The 17,531-nt window shown below is 35.6% G+C and overlaps 2 protein-coding genes across 4 annotated transcripts; both read left to right on the plus strand.

Annotated features, from left to right (window-relative positions):
• The first annotated feature begins 2,122 nt into the window (after positions 1-2,122).
• LOC110794353 (rhomboid-like protein 14, mitochondrial) lies at positions 2,123-9,391 on the plus strand. Of its 3 annotated transcripts, none has more exons than XM_021999314.2 (4): positions 2,123-2,278; positions 3,049-3,349; positions 8,550-8,814; positions 8,932-9,391. In XM_021999314.2, exons 2-4 carry the CDS (start codon positions 3,140-3,142, stop codon positions 9,276-9,278), a joined length of 822 nt encoding a protein of 273 aa, XP_021855006.1. In that variant the 5' UTR covers positions 2,123-2,278; positions 3,049-3,139; the 3' UTR covers positions 9,279-9,391. The 3 variants fall into 3 exon arrangements, with proteins under 3 accessions (XP_021855006.1, XP_021855004.1, XP_056699826.1); XM_056843848.1 differs by adding an exon at positions 2,739-2,898 and having other exon boundaries at positions 2,127-2,278; positions 8,550-9,391; XM_021999312.2 differs by having other exon boundaries at positions 8,550-9,391.
• A 1,967-nt stretch (positions 9,392-11,358) lies between these two features.
• LOC110794367 (uncharacterized) lies at positions 11,359-12,631 on the plus strand. The gene is made up of 3 exons (XM_056842192.1): positions 11,359-11,542; positions 11,742-11,815; positions 11,861-12,631. The coding sequence occupies exons 1-3, from the start codon at positions 11,359-11,361 to the stop codon at positions 12,200-12,202; spliced, it is 600 nt and encodes a 199-aa protein (XP_056698170.1). The 3' UTR covers positions 12,203-12,631.
• Positions 12,632-17,531: the final 4,900 nt, after the last annotated feature.

Here is a 17,531-nt window from a genome sequence, read left to right on the forward strand (position 1 = left end):
TATTAGGAAATTAATTTGAGTTGTTAATTGATTCATCAATGATGACAATCAATTTGAAACTGTTGGAGCGTGTAGAATCTTTCACTAAACTTCATATTAATCCATTAGAACAACAACGCTTTCTTTTCAAGCCACAATCAGTTGGTCAGATGAGTTTTGATATATTAAGGTATTTCTTCACACTTGAGTTTTTTTTCCCCCTAATAGATTTATAGTTAATTTTAAATCAGCTATCAATCTTTCACATTTATCGACAATTGTTGAATTACATAATTTCATAAATATTTGTGATTTACGATTACTGACATTTTTGGCATCAATGTGTATAAAATGATAAAGGTCGCAACATGCGACCTTTAAGCCGTGTCACAATGATGACATGGCATGCTTATGTGTCATGATTAAATTGGAAACTAAAATATTTAATTTATATATCCTACTTTAAATATTTCAAAAAAAGCTAGGAAAATCTTAATATTCTAATTTGTTTCCTTATTTATATCGACTACCTTATTTACATATTTTCATAGTAAAAATATTGCATTGATAGTAAAAATATTATTATGACTCATAGCCTACGTGTCGCCTATATGTACCAATTAAACTGCGACACGTAAGATTGCGACAACTAAATATTGTCGCAACTTGCGACCTTTATCATCACCTTTATTTCATATATTTGGTTGATAAAGAGTTCTTACTACTCCCTATGATGTGTGTTGAGAGTACACATGCATTGCCATTCAAAAGCAGGTTGTCAATGGAAAAGCAGACGTTTGTTGCTGTTAGATGTGCTTTGGCCGAGCGTCATGTAATACTTTAGTGTATACAGAGTAATACATTAATACCCACTACACTACACCCAATATTAGTCAGGTTCTATTTTACTGTTTGTATTTAACAGGTACTTTCAAGTGTTTCTACTTTCACATTCCAAAGTTCAAGAATTTTGCAACAAAGCTATACTATATATTAAAAGGCGTTTACAAGAAAGTATACGTGACACGTGGCGCTCTGCTTATGGGTCGTTCTCTCCATGTAATATTCATCTACATAAAAAAAATGGCAAACAGGTTCGTGTAAGGTTTGAACTCATGACCTTGAGTTTAAACAATAAAGCTTTTACCACTAAGCTATTACATGTTTCATGTTATCATTACAAAAAGTTATATATAAGTAAACGTTAATGTTATTAATGTAGTAACCCGGGGCATCGTCCGGGCCTAAAAACTAGTTTACATTCTAATATTGAGGCCGGACCACACTGGTTTTTGTTGTGAGTCTTGTGACAGTAAAAAAAATCTTATTTATTTTCAATCTTCAATACATACTCTGTATAATAATCGGGAAATATATAATTTCATGTTTGAAGATTTTGGGGAAGTTCTTGATTTAATAACGAAATATAATACTCCAACAACTTGCCTGGTTTATTTAGTGAATAATGTTTTGAATTGGATCTGATAAGAGTATTGTTTGTACATAATATATTAATATCTCCATTGAGCAATGAAGTATTAGAGGGTAACGGGAGAGGAAGATCAAACAACTAGAATTATTAGTAGTTATGGCTCTCGGTCTACCAAAGGAGTACGTGTATACAACTACGACAATTGCACATATATTGATAATTTCATTGTATATGAATCACAAGATTTGGTCAAAACAACAAAAATAAACGAAGTATTAGATTCTTCATGCTTTGATATTTGATAAAGTTTAAGAAATATGATCATCATATTAAAAGAATATAAAACATGTCCAAGAAAAATAGTTAAATTAATTAGCCCTATAATAAACCCGTTCGTAGAACGGGCCAAAGAACTAGTTTAATTGGAAAGTTTTACCAATCACTAATACTCCCTCCGTCCCGGAATACTCGAAACGGTTTGACTTTTTGCACTATTCATATAATTCACTTTGACCCAATTTTATTTCAAATATATGAAAACAAATGTTAGTATATAATATATTGTTGACTTTATCTTAATATATATTTTCAAAATATTAATATTTTACAAATTTTTATAATATGCAGTTAAAGATATTAGTGGTCAAAATTGTGCATTGGCAAACGTGTCCAGTCAAAATGTTGCGAGTATTCTGGGACAGAGGGAGTAGTAACTTATTTGCAGCGTTCACAAATCACGGTTACATGAATATACTTTTCCAACAGAAATCATCGGACTGCTCTAGTACCTTCCTGAACTACAAAGTTTTGCATTTTCCTTCAAAATTTCATAACCCTTTTCTCTCTCCTCCCCTGTTTCTCTCCAAGGTACGCAATGCTTCAGTTTCCTTACTTCTATTGTTCCTGATTGTAGTCTTTCAGGTTGAGTAATGTGATTTTTAACGTCTAATTTAACTTGGTTTTTGGTCACTATCATCAGTTTGTTTTCGAGCTTTTTGAATTACCTGGAAATTTCTACCTTATTTGCTACTAATTTAGGTTGAAATGCCTCCTTTTTATTTTATTTTATTTTATTTTATGCATAATAGTTTAATTGGGTTTTAATTATGTTGTAGTATTTTGTTCATGGGTGATCTTTGCTATGCTATATGCTTTGATTTTGTTTGAATTACTTAATTCCGGTGCGCGGAAATCTTCGAGGTATAACGGATTTTTAACAAAGGCTTTTGTTTGTATTTTTACTGAAAAACTAGGTTTGGTGTTGGAATATAGGTTTATAAATTGATTTTCATTGGTGTAATGATCGAGCTACTGCTGTTTTATGAAGGTGTTGATGAATTTTTGACACATATTGAGGTGTTTGGGATGCTCAGACGATTATTGATGTGTTTGGGTTGCTCAGACAATTAACTATTGTGAATAATCTTTGTTAAATGGTGGTTTTATTTGACGCTTTTTCGACACATTACCGTGTTTGGGTTGCTCAGGTGATTAAATACTGTGAATAGTCTTTGTTAAATGGTGGTTTTATTTGACCAATTTTCGACACATATTGATGTGTTTGGTTGCTAAGACGACAAACTATTGTGAATAATCTTTGTAAAGCCGTACATTTACATCCATCTATTGTTTTATAGGCTTTGAAACTGATTGGTGGGAAAGTGAAGAGGAAGGAAACACTATCAGTTGTTTATTGAACAAGTTATTTGTAGAAGTATAGATTGGAAGATGGATATAGGTGGAAGAAGGGTATCTAGAGGTATGCTACCCTTATTGGCTTTTCATACAGTGAGGGAGTATTATAGACTTGAAAGAAAACCTCCTGTGACTGCTGGCTTGTTGGCTGCCAATACTCTAATCTATTTAAGGCCTGCTTTTTTGGAGTCTATCCTCCCTAATATCAACGAGGTTTGGTTCAATGCGTATCTAATTCTTAAGGTACACGGTTTCACTAATTCCAAACTTATTTCATGCATTGTTGTTAATTGCACGACCTCTCCCCACCCAAGAAAAATCCTTTAGCTGCTTTTTATTTTTCATCCTAATTTGAAGCTTGCATTTGTATTGTTTGCTGCATGATTTTGAACTTCATCTTGCTGTTCTTCAAGCTTTAAAGCTTTAGTTTTGTATCAATTTTCATCACAGCAAACAGAAACATTTGTGTCTTCCATTCATTGATGATGCTCATTGGAGAAATTGATGATTATCGCCAAATGACTGAAAATGTGAACACAATTTTTGTTCTCATGTTTTGCTTTATTATGGTTTTTGACACGTAAGATTCACATGGATTTTTGAGTGTGAACTTCTTTAGACTTCAATATATATTTTGGGGTGATCATGGGAGTTAATGGTAGAGGGACAGGAAGGGCTGACACTTAGCTTTGCTTCAGGTGCTTGCCACTAAGAAACTAAGATAGGGGTTTTAGAGTAAGTCACCAACTTGTTAAAGGTATCGACCAACAACTTTAAAGATTCGTGGTAGAATGCTCAAACCATCGAGTCCAGTAGTGATGTTTCATTCATCTTTTTTCACTGTTAAAGAGTTAAATAGGTCAAACTCGTCCAAGGTTGCCAGGATCGGGATCCCACTTTGCATCCATGAGGGAGATAGAATTGGCTCGTAAGATCCTACCAATTTGATAAAATAAGTAACGCATATGATACGGCATGACTGAATACATTAATTTCAAGTAACAAAAAAATAATAGAATACAAAGTCGGATTTTAAATACATATGTAACTCATTTTTTGTCTTGTGTTTTGTGCAGTTATTGGAGCACCAGAGTTTAAAAATATTTAAGTAAATCTGAATGAAAGTTTCTACTCGTATAAAAACACAAAATGAAACCTTAACGGACCTTAAGATAATAAAGGAAATTTTTTTGTTCAGATAGATTTTTTTAATTTCTCTTATTTTTCTACAGTGCTTTTCATAATAATGGAATAAGGACAACTCAAAAATAAAAAAGTATTTCTATTTTTTTTTTAAAAAGTATACATTTCCAAAAGAAAGTAAAACAAATGAGCAGTATTACTACGAAGTACGAAGTATTTACTATGTCGAAAAACAAAATGTATACTCGATATCAAAAGTTAGGCACGTGAAATCAAAAGTGAAATTCACTGTATCCCAAAGAGACAAATAAAATACTATCTAAAAAAGATCTTCAATATTTCGCTTCACAAAATGTCTTGCACGCATAAGGTGTACATAATTTATTGTACATCAGATAGCTTTTACTCAATTTTTTGTAACTTTTAAAATATTTTGATTAACTTTTATATTATGAAAAAAAGTAGGTGGATAAACATTTTAAAGGGTTAAATGGTTAACTTTATACATTATTAATGATTTTGAAGGAATAATGTTTATCAAAAAAAAAATATGACATTTACATTGTCGGGGTAATTTTTAAGCATTTTTGAGTAAACTTTTACTACAATATACAATATTTATTGTACACCACACCACCTTTAAATAAGAATTTGTTTTCGCTCCGTTTCGATCACATCTCATCATTAGTTCTTCTTCTTTGGTTCTTCCCAATTCAGACAAAGATGAGAGAGAATGAAGATGCTTAAGATTCAATTTCATACGCTGCTAATCAAGATTAAATTACGTCCGTGGATCACAGAAAAAAATGCGGATGCGGTTGTGTTCATGGTAACGGTCACGTTGTTGCGGAAACCGCTTGTAACGGATGAATAAAACGGATTGCGGTTGACGCGGTGTGAATTTTTTGAAAAAAATCACATTAGCATGTCTAAGCCTTATTATTTCATTTTAAGTCTAAAAAGTATTATATCAACACTATATAACCAAATCTATCATAATATGAGTGAGTATTATATTTTGTGAACAAATAAGCACTCGAAGTATCATGTTTCATAAACTACATAACTAATTACAAAAATATTTCGGCCGATTTGTGTAAAAGAACGGTGTATCGGGGAAAAGATCGTCTAACGCGGCGAGTCACAGTTACTTAACAGACGACGCGGGGAGAAAGGCGTGGTTTTTGTGAACCGTTACTTAACGGGGTTTTGCGGAACGGTAAATCCAAAACAGGTTACAGAATGGCCGTTACGTAACGGAACGGCCGAGTTTTAATTCCATGCCTCTGATTTCTCTTCTATTTGGGCATCTACAGTCTATAAGCCTTCAGATCTACTAAAGACATAAGAGTTTGCCCAGCAAATTTAAGTTTTTATACAGGATTGTTAGAATTGCGTATGGGATCGCGATCCTACCAATCCTACCGATCCCGAATGATCCCAGTCCAATCCTTCCTTCTTTGCAATCCTAGGTACGACCTGGATCGATTTGTCAAATCTGGATCGTACCGGATCGTATAATCCTACTATCCCTATCGCGATTCTAATAATGTTGCATAGGTCTAGTTATAGGCTTAACCATCTGAAGCTAATCGGGAGTTACACTTAGAGAAACAGAAAACTGTTAATAGTACTTAAACTACCTCCTACGTAATTGGATAGTTGGTTGTTACCCTGTTACGACCTGGAAATGTAGGAGACATGACGGTAACTATTAGTGGGTTGATAGTTTCGTGTCACCTACCATTTGTAGGTGGTTACCAAGTTATGTTGTGTGATGTATCTGCCGCTGTCAAGGGGAAATTAATTTGATCTTGTTGGGTGTAGGAAACATGATACTTGTCCCATGTGCAGATTAGTTGCTCCTTTTGTTCTGATGCCATGCTTAGGTCTAAGGATTCTCACTTAAGCATCTGTTTTGAAAGTTGGTCATCAAAGGTTGAGGAATTTCGCGAGATTATTTGTCAGCTGTAATTTTGAGTTTATTTCAACTATGGTTATCATCTACATTCCTTTAGCCTTACTGATAATAAGAAAATTGGACCTGCATTCACTCAAGTTAAGGAGTTATTCTGGAAAATGGATACGATAAAAATATTCATGCCAAAACCTATTTGATTGTGTTGCACGTGCTTCTAGGAATAATCACCACATCAAAAACAAAGATGTCATCTGCTATTCAGACGCAACCTTAAACGTATAAGAGAGCCTCGATCTCCTTCAACTTCAGTAAATCTGCCTCCTTTTTATTTCACACTTTCCGGAATTGACCTTTAACCCAGGAGTTCTACTGTCGGCCAATTCAGAAGTGGAAGGCTCGCGTCTCTCAGGAAGCTACTACTGATCCCAGACGTGCACCATCAAACAAGGATTTATTTAAACTTTAGTTCAACAGCTTAAGGGCTACTCTATCTCATCCGCACTAGGGAAGATCTAGTGATAGAGGAAAAAATAGAATTAAGGTTTGTAATGAATAGACTCTATAACACCAGAAAAAAGAAGTGTCTTACCGCGCATCAGCAAGTTGCTATGTCAGGCAGGGCATAATAGAATTTTGAAACAAATGCTGAACTGGAAAAAGAGAACCTTCTTTCTTTTAGGATTTCCCTTTCAGAATTAGTTAAGAGAATATTATTGTGCCCACGGTAAAGGCTGAGGCCTGAGGGTGGTGAGAACATCAGTCAAAATAGGGCAGGATTTGCTCAATCAAAGACAGTTCAATTCGATCCGATCTCTGGAGGACAGGAATGTTTTGTTTAAGCTTAAGATTTGGATTCGGCAAATGAAAGAGCAAATTCTGATTCTTCATTTGATGCATCTGAAACGGCTTCTGATTTAGCTTCCGAAGCTACTCAGAGTCTGGTTATAGACCAAGCCCCCTCTCTTAGTAAGTTGTAAAAGTCCCACTGGTAAGCATTCTCTATTCCTTGTCAGAATATGATGTCTTACCAGTAGGTGGGGAAGTTAAGGCAGGATGTTGATTATCATACTCTCTGTCTAAAGCTGGCTCTTTCTGCCGCTTGCCATTACTCCGAAGTTGATGATTCCGCTTCCGATTTGCTTGGTTTTCTGTCTACCGTGTACTGTAGATAAAAGAATGCTTGTTTACCCAGGCATCCCGACCCAGTTTCACTCTTGTCATTCTTTTTAATAGAAGGCAAGTTGAGGCGACATGCATTGTATGTTAATGTGTATTGTGTGGGATAGTGTGAGAATGGGGGTTTGTGGGAAAAAATAGTGGTCCAAAAAGGTGAGCCAAAGTGCCTTAATTTGGAATGGGGCAGGGCAATGAATTGAGACAGGTTATAGCTGATACTAGCATGTTTAACTAGTTCCTAAGATAGATTTATCAAAATGAAGTAGTTTTGCAACAGATAGTGAAATATAAATGATAAAGGCTAAAGTGTCAATGTACTTTTTTAAACTAGGATGAAGAAGGCTACAGGGATTCGATCTAAGGGTGCAACTGATATATACTGAAGTAAATAAGTAATTAATCTAGTTTTTTATTCTTAGGGAAGGGTTGAACTATCATATCGTGCTGTATCTATGTCCATTGGGTTGTTACTTCTATCTTTAGATTGAGAAGTTAATGTATTACAGGTGGCTAGCTATGAAAGTAATTCTTCCTCGTTATTAACACAGCCTTGCTAGTTGCTGATGCCGCATGATCTATAGAACTCAAGAATGCAACTTTAGATATATTTAAATTGTTGTTGCTGAACTTATCTTGGCATTCTTTGAAATTCTGGATAAGACAATCACACCGGATATTTATGTAGGAAAGAGATAGGGAAAGATACAGACAAAATTTCCATTCACATGTAAAGCAATAAACCAAAGTTCTTTTCTCTCCTTGTAGATTAATAAAATAGGATGTCCACACTAAACCTCCCAACTTGCCATTACTTTCAGCTCTTTAGTCTCATGGTCAAAATTTAATTTTTGAAGGTGTGATTCGACTCCTGGCACCAAAATACACTAAACATAATCAATAATCCCAAGTTTTCTACATTGTTTTGTAGTCCAACCTGAAATGTTGGTGTGCTCTTAACTTGGGTGTTAAGCGCAGCATGCATCAGAGTATTCTTTGCGAGTTACTAACCTGGCTTGAGAGGATGGATGTACATGCCTGATTCTAGTTGCCTTTTTACATGAATATTGACGATAAGTTTTATGCATCTTTAAACTGGATGGAGGGGGGAGGCAAAGAGGCGTCAGAACTTTCAAATTCGTTTGTTTCAGCTGCATTGTCATCTTTAAACTGTTGTATTCTAATATCTTTGTTTGCTCTAAACAGCATAGGGATCTTAAACGGTTGTTGCTGTCACCATTTTATCACATGAATGAGACTCATCTGGTTTACAACATGTTGTCGCTTCTATGGAAGGGGATACAGTTGGAGACTTCAATGGGAAGCGTAGAATTCGCCTCCATGGTTGCTGCATTACTGACCATGTCACAGGGAATAACCTTATTGTTGTCCAAGTCCCTCCTCAAGTTGTTTGAATATGAGAAAGCATATTACTCAGAATATGCAGTGGGATTTTCTGGTGTTCTCTTTGGTATGAAAGTTGTGCTGAATGCTCAGACTGATGATTACACATCTGTGCATGGTATTATTGTGCCTTCACGTCATGCTGCATGGGTTGAACTGATACTCATTCAGTTGTTTGTACCAGGTGTCTCTTTTCTTGGTCATCTTGGTGGGATATTAGCTGGGATTGTTTATCTGCATTTGAAACGATCATATTCAGGTCCTAATCCTTTGAGATCCGTTGTTAGAAGTATTTCAAGTGTATTTAGGTGGCCTTTGAGAAGGTATTTTGGCAGAGGACAGAGAAACAACATGACTCGAGTATGGAGATGTCCCGGTTGTACATTTGACAATTCAGATATGCTGTCTGTGTGTGAGATGTGTGGTACTGGTATAGATGGGAGTGATTTGTCATCAAATTTGCAGAATGGCCTCCTCTCTCAGGATGAGTTGCGGCGTAGGAGGGTTGAAAGATTTAGCACTAGCAGATAGCTTCCTGGTGTGTTGATAATTGATAGTCATGCATTTTGTACCTCCATTATAAGTTTATAACTAACTTGGATATGGATAACTTTCAAACTACGAAAGAGAGTTTTCCACTCTGATGTTGGTGCCTTATTGGCTTATTGCTTACTCAACCCTCAAGAGTTTCCCATTTGACGTTTGTATATATATATATATATATATATACGAAGTATATATATCTATATATATAGATTTACACTCAAATGAGAAGGAAGTTTAAAATGAGAAGAATGAGAAGCAATCTCGTGCGTTCACTAAGATTAGATCTAACCGTTCCTACCGCGTTTTAGTAATGGCATTACTGTAAATATTGCAAAAAAAAAATATCGGCATCATCATGAAACAAAATAACAATTATTTTCTCTCTCTTGACTTCCACTGTTCCCTTTTCTCTCTCCTCGCGAGTTTCCTCTCAGGAGCTCCTAGCTTATTCTCTCTCCTTCATTGTTCATGTCTTTCTCGATTCTCTCTCCTCACCGCCACCATCTCCTCACCAGCTGCAACCACCGCGCCAGCACCATCTTCACGTTGCCATCATCCACTGCACCGCCACAATCTCCACCCTTCGATCTCCGACCGCCACCATATCTACGCCTTCTCCTATTGTGAGTTAATTTTAGGGTTTTATTAAAATTTTATGGTTTTATTAAATTTTAGGGTTGTAGTTCCTGTCGTTGTTGATAGTTCTTTCCTGTGATTTTGTGTTGATAATTACAGTGTTTAGTTAAATTTATTAATTTGAAGCTCCTAAATGTTTGAAATGTGTGATGTTGAATTCTGTCTGGTTCTGTTTCTTATCGCAATTGTTTGGTCATTTCGATTGTTGACACGGATGAGCAAATACTTTTAAAATCTACTCTGAAGCTTATTGAATTGAAAAATTTGCTCATTCCAAATGAGAAAAAATATAATTACTCATTTGTGTAAATGAGCAAATTTAAGTGTTGAGTATAAATGTGTGAGTGTTATTCAGTGTGGTGATGGTTACAGACGTGGTTCTTTTGAGAGTGAAGTCATGCTATATAGCTTGAAAGATGATTCATGGAGAAAGGCTCGTACTCCTAGCATTCTTTGCAATTTTTATTTAAGTTTAGGGGAAATGTATCTGTTAATGATTCTATCCATTGGGTTGGCGGTATAAGGGATGAGGCTATTGGGATGAAACTTTTAGCACTCTGTCAATTCCTGATTCCGATTCAGTGAACAGTAGGGGCGTGTATGTAGGAATACTTGATGGGTTTTTGTGCCTTTCGGTTAGCTATGTGGATCTTAACTCTGTTGATGTGTGGGTAATGAGAGAGTATGGTGTAGCTGGTTCATGGTCCAATATACGCCAATATATTCGTACTCCATATTTATTACGAGTATCAGAAAGTATCAGTTATCTGAGAGGATCCTTACATCAATCTGTAGTACATTGTCTCCAACTCGGAGCACACACAATGGGGTACTAGTGTACTACATAGCAGCCTTGCTGTTCATCAGGTCTAATTGACGAGTTTCCAATTACATTACTAGGTAAGTTGGTAACTCACATGATCAAGGTAACTAAAATCATGTGGCCAAAACAGAAATGAGCTAGCCTGAAGAAGAATCCCCACCAAAAGCTGCCTGGGTATAGGACACAGATAAGGGAAATGAACAACCAAATCAGCTTCCAGCAGACCTAGTATTTGTTCTTCGATGTGTACATCAGAGATAACGGCTTGATCATGATGTAGAAGTAGCAATTTAACATACGTGGTAAATGCATCAATTTTGTTCTAAGTTAGGATGATTGAATGAATACTTTATGAACTTAATCTGTAGCCTTTATAGGTTGTGATTTGCTGATTTCTAAGCATATTAATTTTTTGTTAATATATATCTTCGTAAATTTATTTTGCTCATGTGCGCAAATGAGCTAATTTTTTTTGCTCATTTGCACAAATGAGTAAATTTATTTTTCTCATTTTCACAAATGAGTAAATTTATTTTGCTCATTTTCACAAGACTCACTCGTCAAAGTGGAATTAAACGTTCGGGTGTAGCTAGCACGGAGTAAATCATGAAGAAGAGCTGGATAAAAGTTACTGAAATCACAGGACTCACTTGTCAAAGTGGAATTAAACGTTTGGTTGTAGCTATCACGAAGAAAACCATTTGCTGCATTGATGCTGCTGAAGTACTGCGTTCTATGGGAGTTGACGGACTGCTATATAAAGGAATGGAACACAATGCTAGCAGAGATGGTTCATAAAGTGCATAATTGATCTCCATGTTGCCCCTGGTTCTCAAATGGATTCGGATGAATAGGCACCTTTGTTACAGGCTCCTAATTCGGTGTGACGGACAACGTGACTACTTAAACTCTTGATCACTTGGAAGTTGGAACATGGTTGCATGATCCAGTTATTTTCTTTCAATAGCATAAGGGAATGGTGTCTGTAGCAACAACTCCCTTGAATACGAGAATCAATTTTGTAAATTCAAGGGTGAATACAGAGAAACTGACCAACTTTGAAGTTGGTTAAGTTTTATTAGCTTGCAGCAGACCAAGATCTGAGTAGTTTCTGTGTTGCGCTATTAGCATTGGTGGTGAGAGTTTCCGATGTCTTGAAGTCCTCTTCCAGCCATCAATGATTGGTAAAGAAGCTGCTGGTATTCACGAAACCACTTACAACTCTGTCACGAAGTGTGATATTGATATCAGGAAAGATCTGCATGGAAACATTGTTCTTAGTGGAGGAACCACAATGCTCCCTGGAATTGCTGATAGGATGAGCAAGGAAATCACTGCTTTGGCCCCAAGCAGCATGAAAATCAAGGTTGTCACCCCACCTGAGAGGAAGTACAGTGTCTGGATTGGAGGGTCTATCTTGGCATTTCTCAGCATTCCAACAGGTAATTAAGATGATACAAACAAGATTTAAGCTTCATTTATACTTCCTCCATTTTTTTATTATTGCACCATTTTCCTTTTTCGGAAGTTGCATATTAATTGCACCATTTCCTTTTTTAGTAAGTTTACTTACATAAAATGACATTTTTATCCTTATATGGGTGGTGGGGACCAAACCCCACTTGTTCTTTACCTAAAAACCTGTACTTAATCACATGGGTATTTTTGTCACTCTCTCACCTTTTACCACATTTCTTAATTCTTGTGCCCAATGTAGATGGTGCAATAATAAAAAAATGGAGGAAGTATTTTTTAACTTGAGAACTCCTTATTTGAACTTATTTAGACTCATCGAAACTTATTTTAAGTAGTAAACTGAGTGTAGTATCCCTTATCTAAACTTATTTTGGTGAAACTTATTTCTTAAAGTGATCAGAGCAAGGGCAAAATAGTCTCTTAAATTGTTGACATTGCATTAATCAATGTGATTAATGGTTATTACAAATTATTGTACTTTTTTTTTTGGTTTTTGCTTTACTTTTGTTGATTCTATTTAAAAAACACTAGCCTACTAGCTCAATAGGTAAAGCATTGTGCAAATGCACAAAAGATGTGAGTTCGAATCCCACGTAGGTCAATCTTTACTTTTTGTTCTCATCATTTTGAGTCGGGTCTTTAGTCTTACTTTTAATAGTTTTCTTTTATTATTTCTTTAGTTGCAAAGTATAATTTCCCAGGTGAATATTCTCGTTTCCTAAATTGCAATTAGAAAATAATGAGTGAAAACAAGCTCTAAATTAACATGATAGAACAATTATTCCTCATCAAAGCATAAATAACCTAACGTAAACATACCCGTTTGTATCTCAGTTTTCCCTGATGACATAACTTGATGAGAAATTCTTTTCTCTAAACCTGGATGTTGTTGCTGACAATGTTCCTGCATTTCTTACAATTTATCTTTATTCTCAGCATGAAGCTGCTCTGCAACTCTTATCCTTCTACTTAACATACGAAGCTGATCCTCGAAATTCTTCCTGCATTCTTCTGCAACTTCACCCATCTTACTTTCTGTTTCCTGAAGGAATCTCCCTTTCACCAATTTACAGTCACCCCTTCATTTGTTGATCGTATCTTCTTGCTATTTTAGCATAAATTGCTGATCTAAAACCTTAACTCAGCTCATCATTCTGATTTTCCCGCCGAAATAGTCTTTCTGAAAACTTTTTCCTTTAAACTGATAATTCTCCCTGCAAATGACTTACCTCATTCTCCCCAACTCGATTCCTTCTCTGAACATCAGCAATTTGGTCTTCTTTATCTGTCAATGTGATTTCCAGTTCCAAATTTCTTGCTTGCAAGCTTTCTTTCTCTTCCTCTAACTCGATAATCTCTCTCTCGCGCAAACTTATATGTTCATCAAGCTTCCTTCTCATATCCTTTTCTTGCTGCAGATGGGTTACTTCTTCACTCCAGGCAACTAGTTTAGTAGACATTTCGTTCTTCAAATGTAACAACTCGTCTTCTTTATCTTTCACCTTCTTCTCTAGTTCTGATATCTGTGAGGGGGACGAAAAAGCACGAGGCTAATGCGTGACCTCGTCGCTCGTGGGTGTGACGATTCTTTTATTCAATCAAGTGTAATTGGATTTCCTGTGAGTATACACCCAATTGACTAGTAATATAGGAGTCGCCATTCAGTTTTTAACAACAATGAGAAAAACTGACAAAACCTGGTTATCGTGACATAAAGGGAGTGCAATTATGTTTGACCACGACGGCCGTAGGTTCCCTTGTGATCCCTGGTGTGGGGATCTCTCAACATACACCCGCAAGGTAGAGATTGAGGGTTCGAGGGACTGTAACTACCGAGAGGAGTACTTCGCTCGTCGATAACTCTAGAGGCAGGATATCCTTACTAGCCCAGCATAAATAATTGAAGGGACATGCGTTAACTATTAAACTAATCTGAGTTGATTTTAGCAATATGCAACATATAATACTAGATCGATCGCGATTATCTGATTTAAATAGCATTAAGGGACCTAGCATGATAATCCAATTTTCCGAAAATATTATATTTGTTAGGCGTGGTAGAACAATCAGATTTAGTTAGTTTAACAGTTCATAAAAAGGGCGAGGAAAGCAATTAAATCATCGAAAAGGGACACATTACGACGCACCCTTGAGAGGTGCGTCACGGTTCTCAAAAAACTAACCACTTTGACTTTACTATTTCTCCTTTTTATTTAACGAATTTCAATTATGGGACAGGATACGTTATGTTCGATTTATGGATCGATTGCGACAGAACGCGTGAACAATTTCGCAGCGTGAGGCTTAGGCTAAGGGTTGGAGTCAATACTCAGAATATGAATTGTGTGTGTTGTGTGTTCTTTTCACGTCGAATTTAGGGGTCTATTTATAGGGAAGAGTTCGTGGAAAGATAGAATTGCAGAGTTCTAATCCACAAAGAATTAGGAAAAAACACGTACACAGGTATTTTCAGCGCCCAGGCCTGGGCGCCGAAGATTTCGGCGCCCAGAGCCAGGCGTTGAAAATAGGGTCTGGGCTGATTTCTTTAGTCAGATTCGGATTCCTGAAATCCGTAGAGTTTGAGATTTAATCGAGTCTTTTAGCGCGTATCAATTTTATGACGGAATGCGTCTGGGCCCGTTACGAACTCTAGGCTCGTTAGGATTTTAATTAATACGTAACTCTTATTTCCGAATCATATTAGGAATATGATTCTCGCAGTTTTCTATCTCATTTAGGATTTATGTTGGAATGCAACACCTAATTCTGACAGGTTTCTATCCTTTATGATTTGCCACTTTTAGAAGCTACCTTTTACGGCAGTTACTATTTTTAGCAGGTTTCCATAAATAGCAGGTTTCGGGTGAAATGAAATGGGGAATCGAGATTCGTTTATTTTATAGGAGATGCGTTGTCAAGTGGAGATTTATGCTTTCATCATCGAACCTTTCCCTTTCGGAAATGGGGACAAAAGTAGGTGTCTACAATATCCTTCCCTGATGTGACTCATTTTCCTCAGTTAACATACGATAACATTGTTCTTAATCTTAATCTGTATTTCAGATTCATTCTTCAATTTAAGCTCCTGCTCAATGTGGTTAATTGGAGCCATCAAAGCCATGATCTGAGCAGAATTATTATTATCATCATGTTCATTCTCAAGTCTCTTTTGTAGTGCAGTGAATTGATCCTCTCTCTCTTTCAACATCTTTTCCATTTTCACGATCTTCCCCTGTAATCCCTCTATATCTTGTGTTAACTAAATTTTTTCGCTTTCTCCAGATACCAATCCATCTTCTCCAGTAACAACCTGAACTGTATGGCTCGCGCTAGCCTCCATACCTCTTTTCACTATTGCTGCAGTGCTGCATGATAGCATCCACTGCTGTATCACTCCAATAATCGAAGCTGCTCCCCAACAGGCCAACACAAAACCATTGCTCGTTCCTGCTCATTGTGACAATAAAGACTGCAGTCACCAGCCCAAGAAATTATCCTCAGCACGAGCGACAAAACAACCCTGAGCACCTCCCTGAAACCAAGCTTCCAACAGACTTGCAGCAGCCAGTAGCCAGCAGCAGCACACAGCACGCCACGACATGGATCAGCTTTCTTTCTAACCTTAATGTCCATCATAAGTACAACACCAGCAGCACAATGAGAAGTTCAATACCAGCAAGTAAGCTTAAGTCAACTCAGGCCAAATTAAGGCAAATTAAAACAAACCCCTTCAAGGCATAGCCCAAATGTCTCTAGTGTATCATGGATGACTATAATATTTGCTCATTTAGACACAATAAGGAAAAGTTTAAAGTTCGGATTATAATATTTGTTCATTTAGACACAATGAGCAAAATTTTAAAATCCGAACTTTAATATTTGCTCATTTAGACTCAATGAGCAAAAATTTCAAATCGAAACTATAATATTTGCTCATTTAGACACAATGAGCAAAATTTTAAAATCCGAACTTTAATATTGGCTCATTTAGACTCAATGAGCAAAAATTTCAAATCGAAACTATAATATTTTCTCATTTAGACACAATGAACAAAAATTTAAAATCCGAGCTTTAATATTTGCCCATTTAGACTCAATGAGCAAAAATTTCAAATCGAAACTATAATATTTGCTCATTTAGACACAATGAGCAAAATGTTAAAATCCGAACTTTAATATTTGCTCATTTAGACTCAATGAGCAAAAATTTCAAATCGAAACTATAATATTTGCTCATTTAGACACAATGAGCAAAATTTTAAAATCCGAACTTTAATATTGGCCCATTTAGACTCAATGAGCAAAAATTTCAAATCGAAACTATAATATTTGCTCATTTAAAAACAATGAGCAAATGTTTAAAATCCGAACTTTAATATTTGCTCATTTAGACACAATGAGCAAATTTATTGCTCATTTTTATAGTTTACACAAATGAGCAAATATTTTTGCTCATTTCTTATACTTCCTCCGTTCCGGAAATATCGCACCATTTGTTTTTTACACTATTCACACTATGACTTTGGCCAATTTTTGTGATTCGTACGTAAGGATATTTTAGTCATGTGAGGTCATGTTAGATCCGTATCGATATATATTTTCTAAATATTATTTTTTTATAATTTTTACTTGCACACGATTTGAGATATTAAGAGTCAAAGTAATGGTTAGAGGAGTAAAAGTCAACCATGGTGCGATATATTCGGAACGGAGGAAGTACTTCACACAAATGAGCAAATATTTTTGCTCATTTCTTATAGTTTACAAAAATGAGAATTTTTTTGCTCATTTCTTATATTTTACACAAATGAGCAAATATTTTTGCTCAGTTTTTATCGTTTACACAAATGAGCAAATATTTTTGCTCATTTCTTATAGTTTACACAAATGAGCAAAATATTTTGCTCATTTCTTATAATTTACACAAATGAGCAAATATTTTTGCTCATTTATAAAATTTTAAAGTTCGGGTTTGTTAATATTCAAAACTTTTGCTCATCGTGCCTAAATGAACAAATATTTTAAAATCTCATATTACTTAACATTCGAAAAATCTGCTCATTTTTTATCGTTTACACAAATAAGCAAATATTTTTTCTCATTTTTTACCGTTTACACAAATGAGCAAATATTTTTGCTCATTTTTTATCGTTTACACAAATGAGCAAATATTTTTGCTCATTTTTTATCTTTTACACAAATGAGCAAATATTTTTGCTCATTTCTTGTACTTTACAAAATGAGCAAATATTTTTGCTCATTTATAAAATTTTAAAGTTCGGGTTTGTTAATATTCAAAACTT

The sequence above is a fragment of the Spinacia oleracea genome, chromosome 4, assembly GCF_020520425.1.
Source record: "Spinacia oleracea cultivar Varoflay chromosome 4, BTI_SOV_V1, whole genome shotgun sequence".
Lineage (NCBI taxonomy): Eukaryota > Viridiplantae > Streptophyta > Magnoliopsida > Caryophyllales > Amaranthaceae > Spinacia > Spinacia oleracea.

Coding starts and splice junctions, on each gene's coding strand:
- LOC110794353 (XM_021999312.2), top strand. CDS start 3,140: ATGGATATAGGTGGAAGAAGGGTATCTAGAGGTATGCTACCCTTATTG. Junction 3,350..8,549: donor ATGCGTATCTAATTCTTAAG/GTACACGGTTTC, acceptor TGCTCTAAACAG/CATAGGGATCTTAAACGGTT.
- LOC110794367 (XM_056842192.1), top strand. CDS start 11,359: ATGAAGAAGAGCTGGATAAAAGTTACTGAAATCACAGGACTCACTTGT. Junction 11,543..11,741: donor ACACAATGCTAGCAGAGATG/GTTCATAAAGTG, acceptor TGGTGTCTGTAG/CAACAACTCCCTTGAATACG. Junction 11,816..11,860: donor AGAAACTGACCAACTTTGAA/GTTGGTTAAGTT, acceptor AGATCTGAGTAG/TTTCTGTGTTGCGCTATTAG.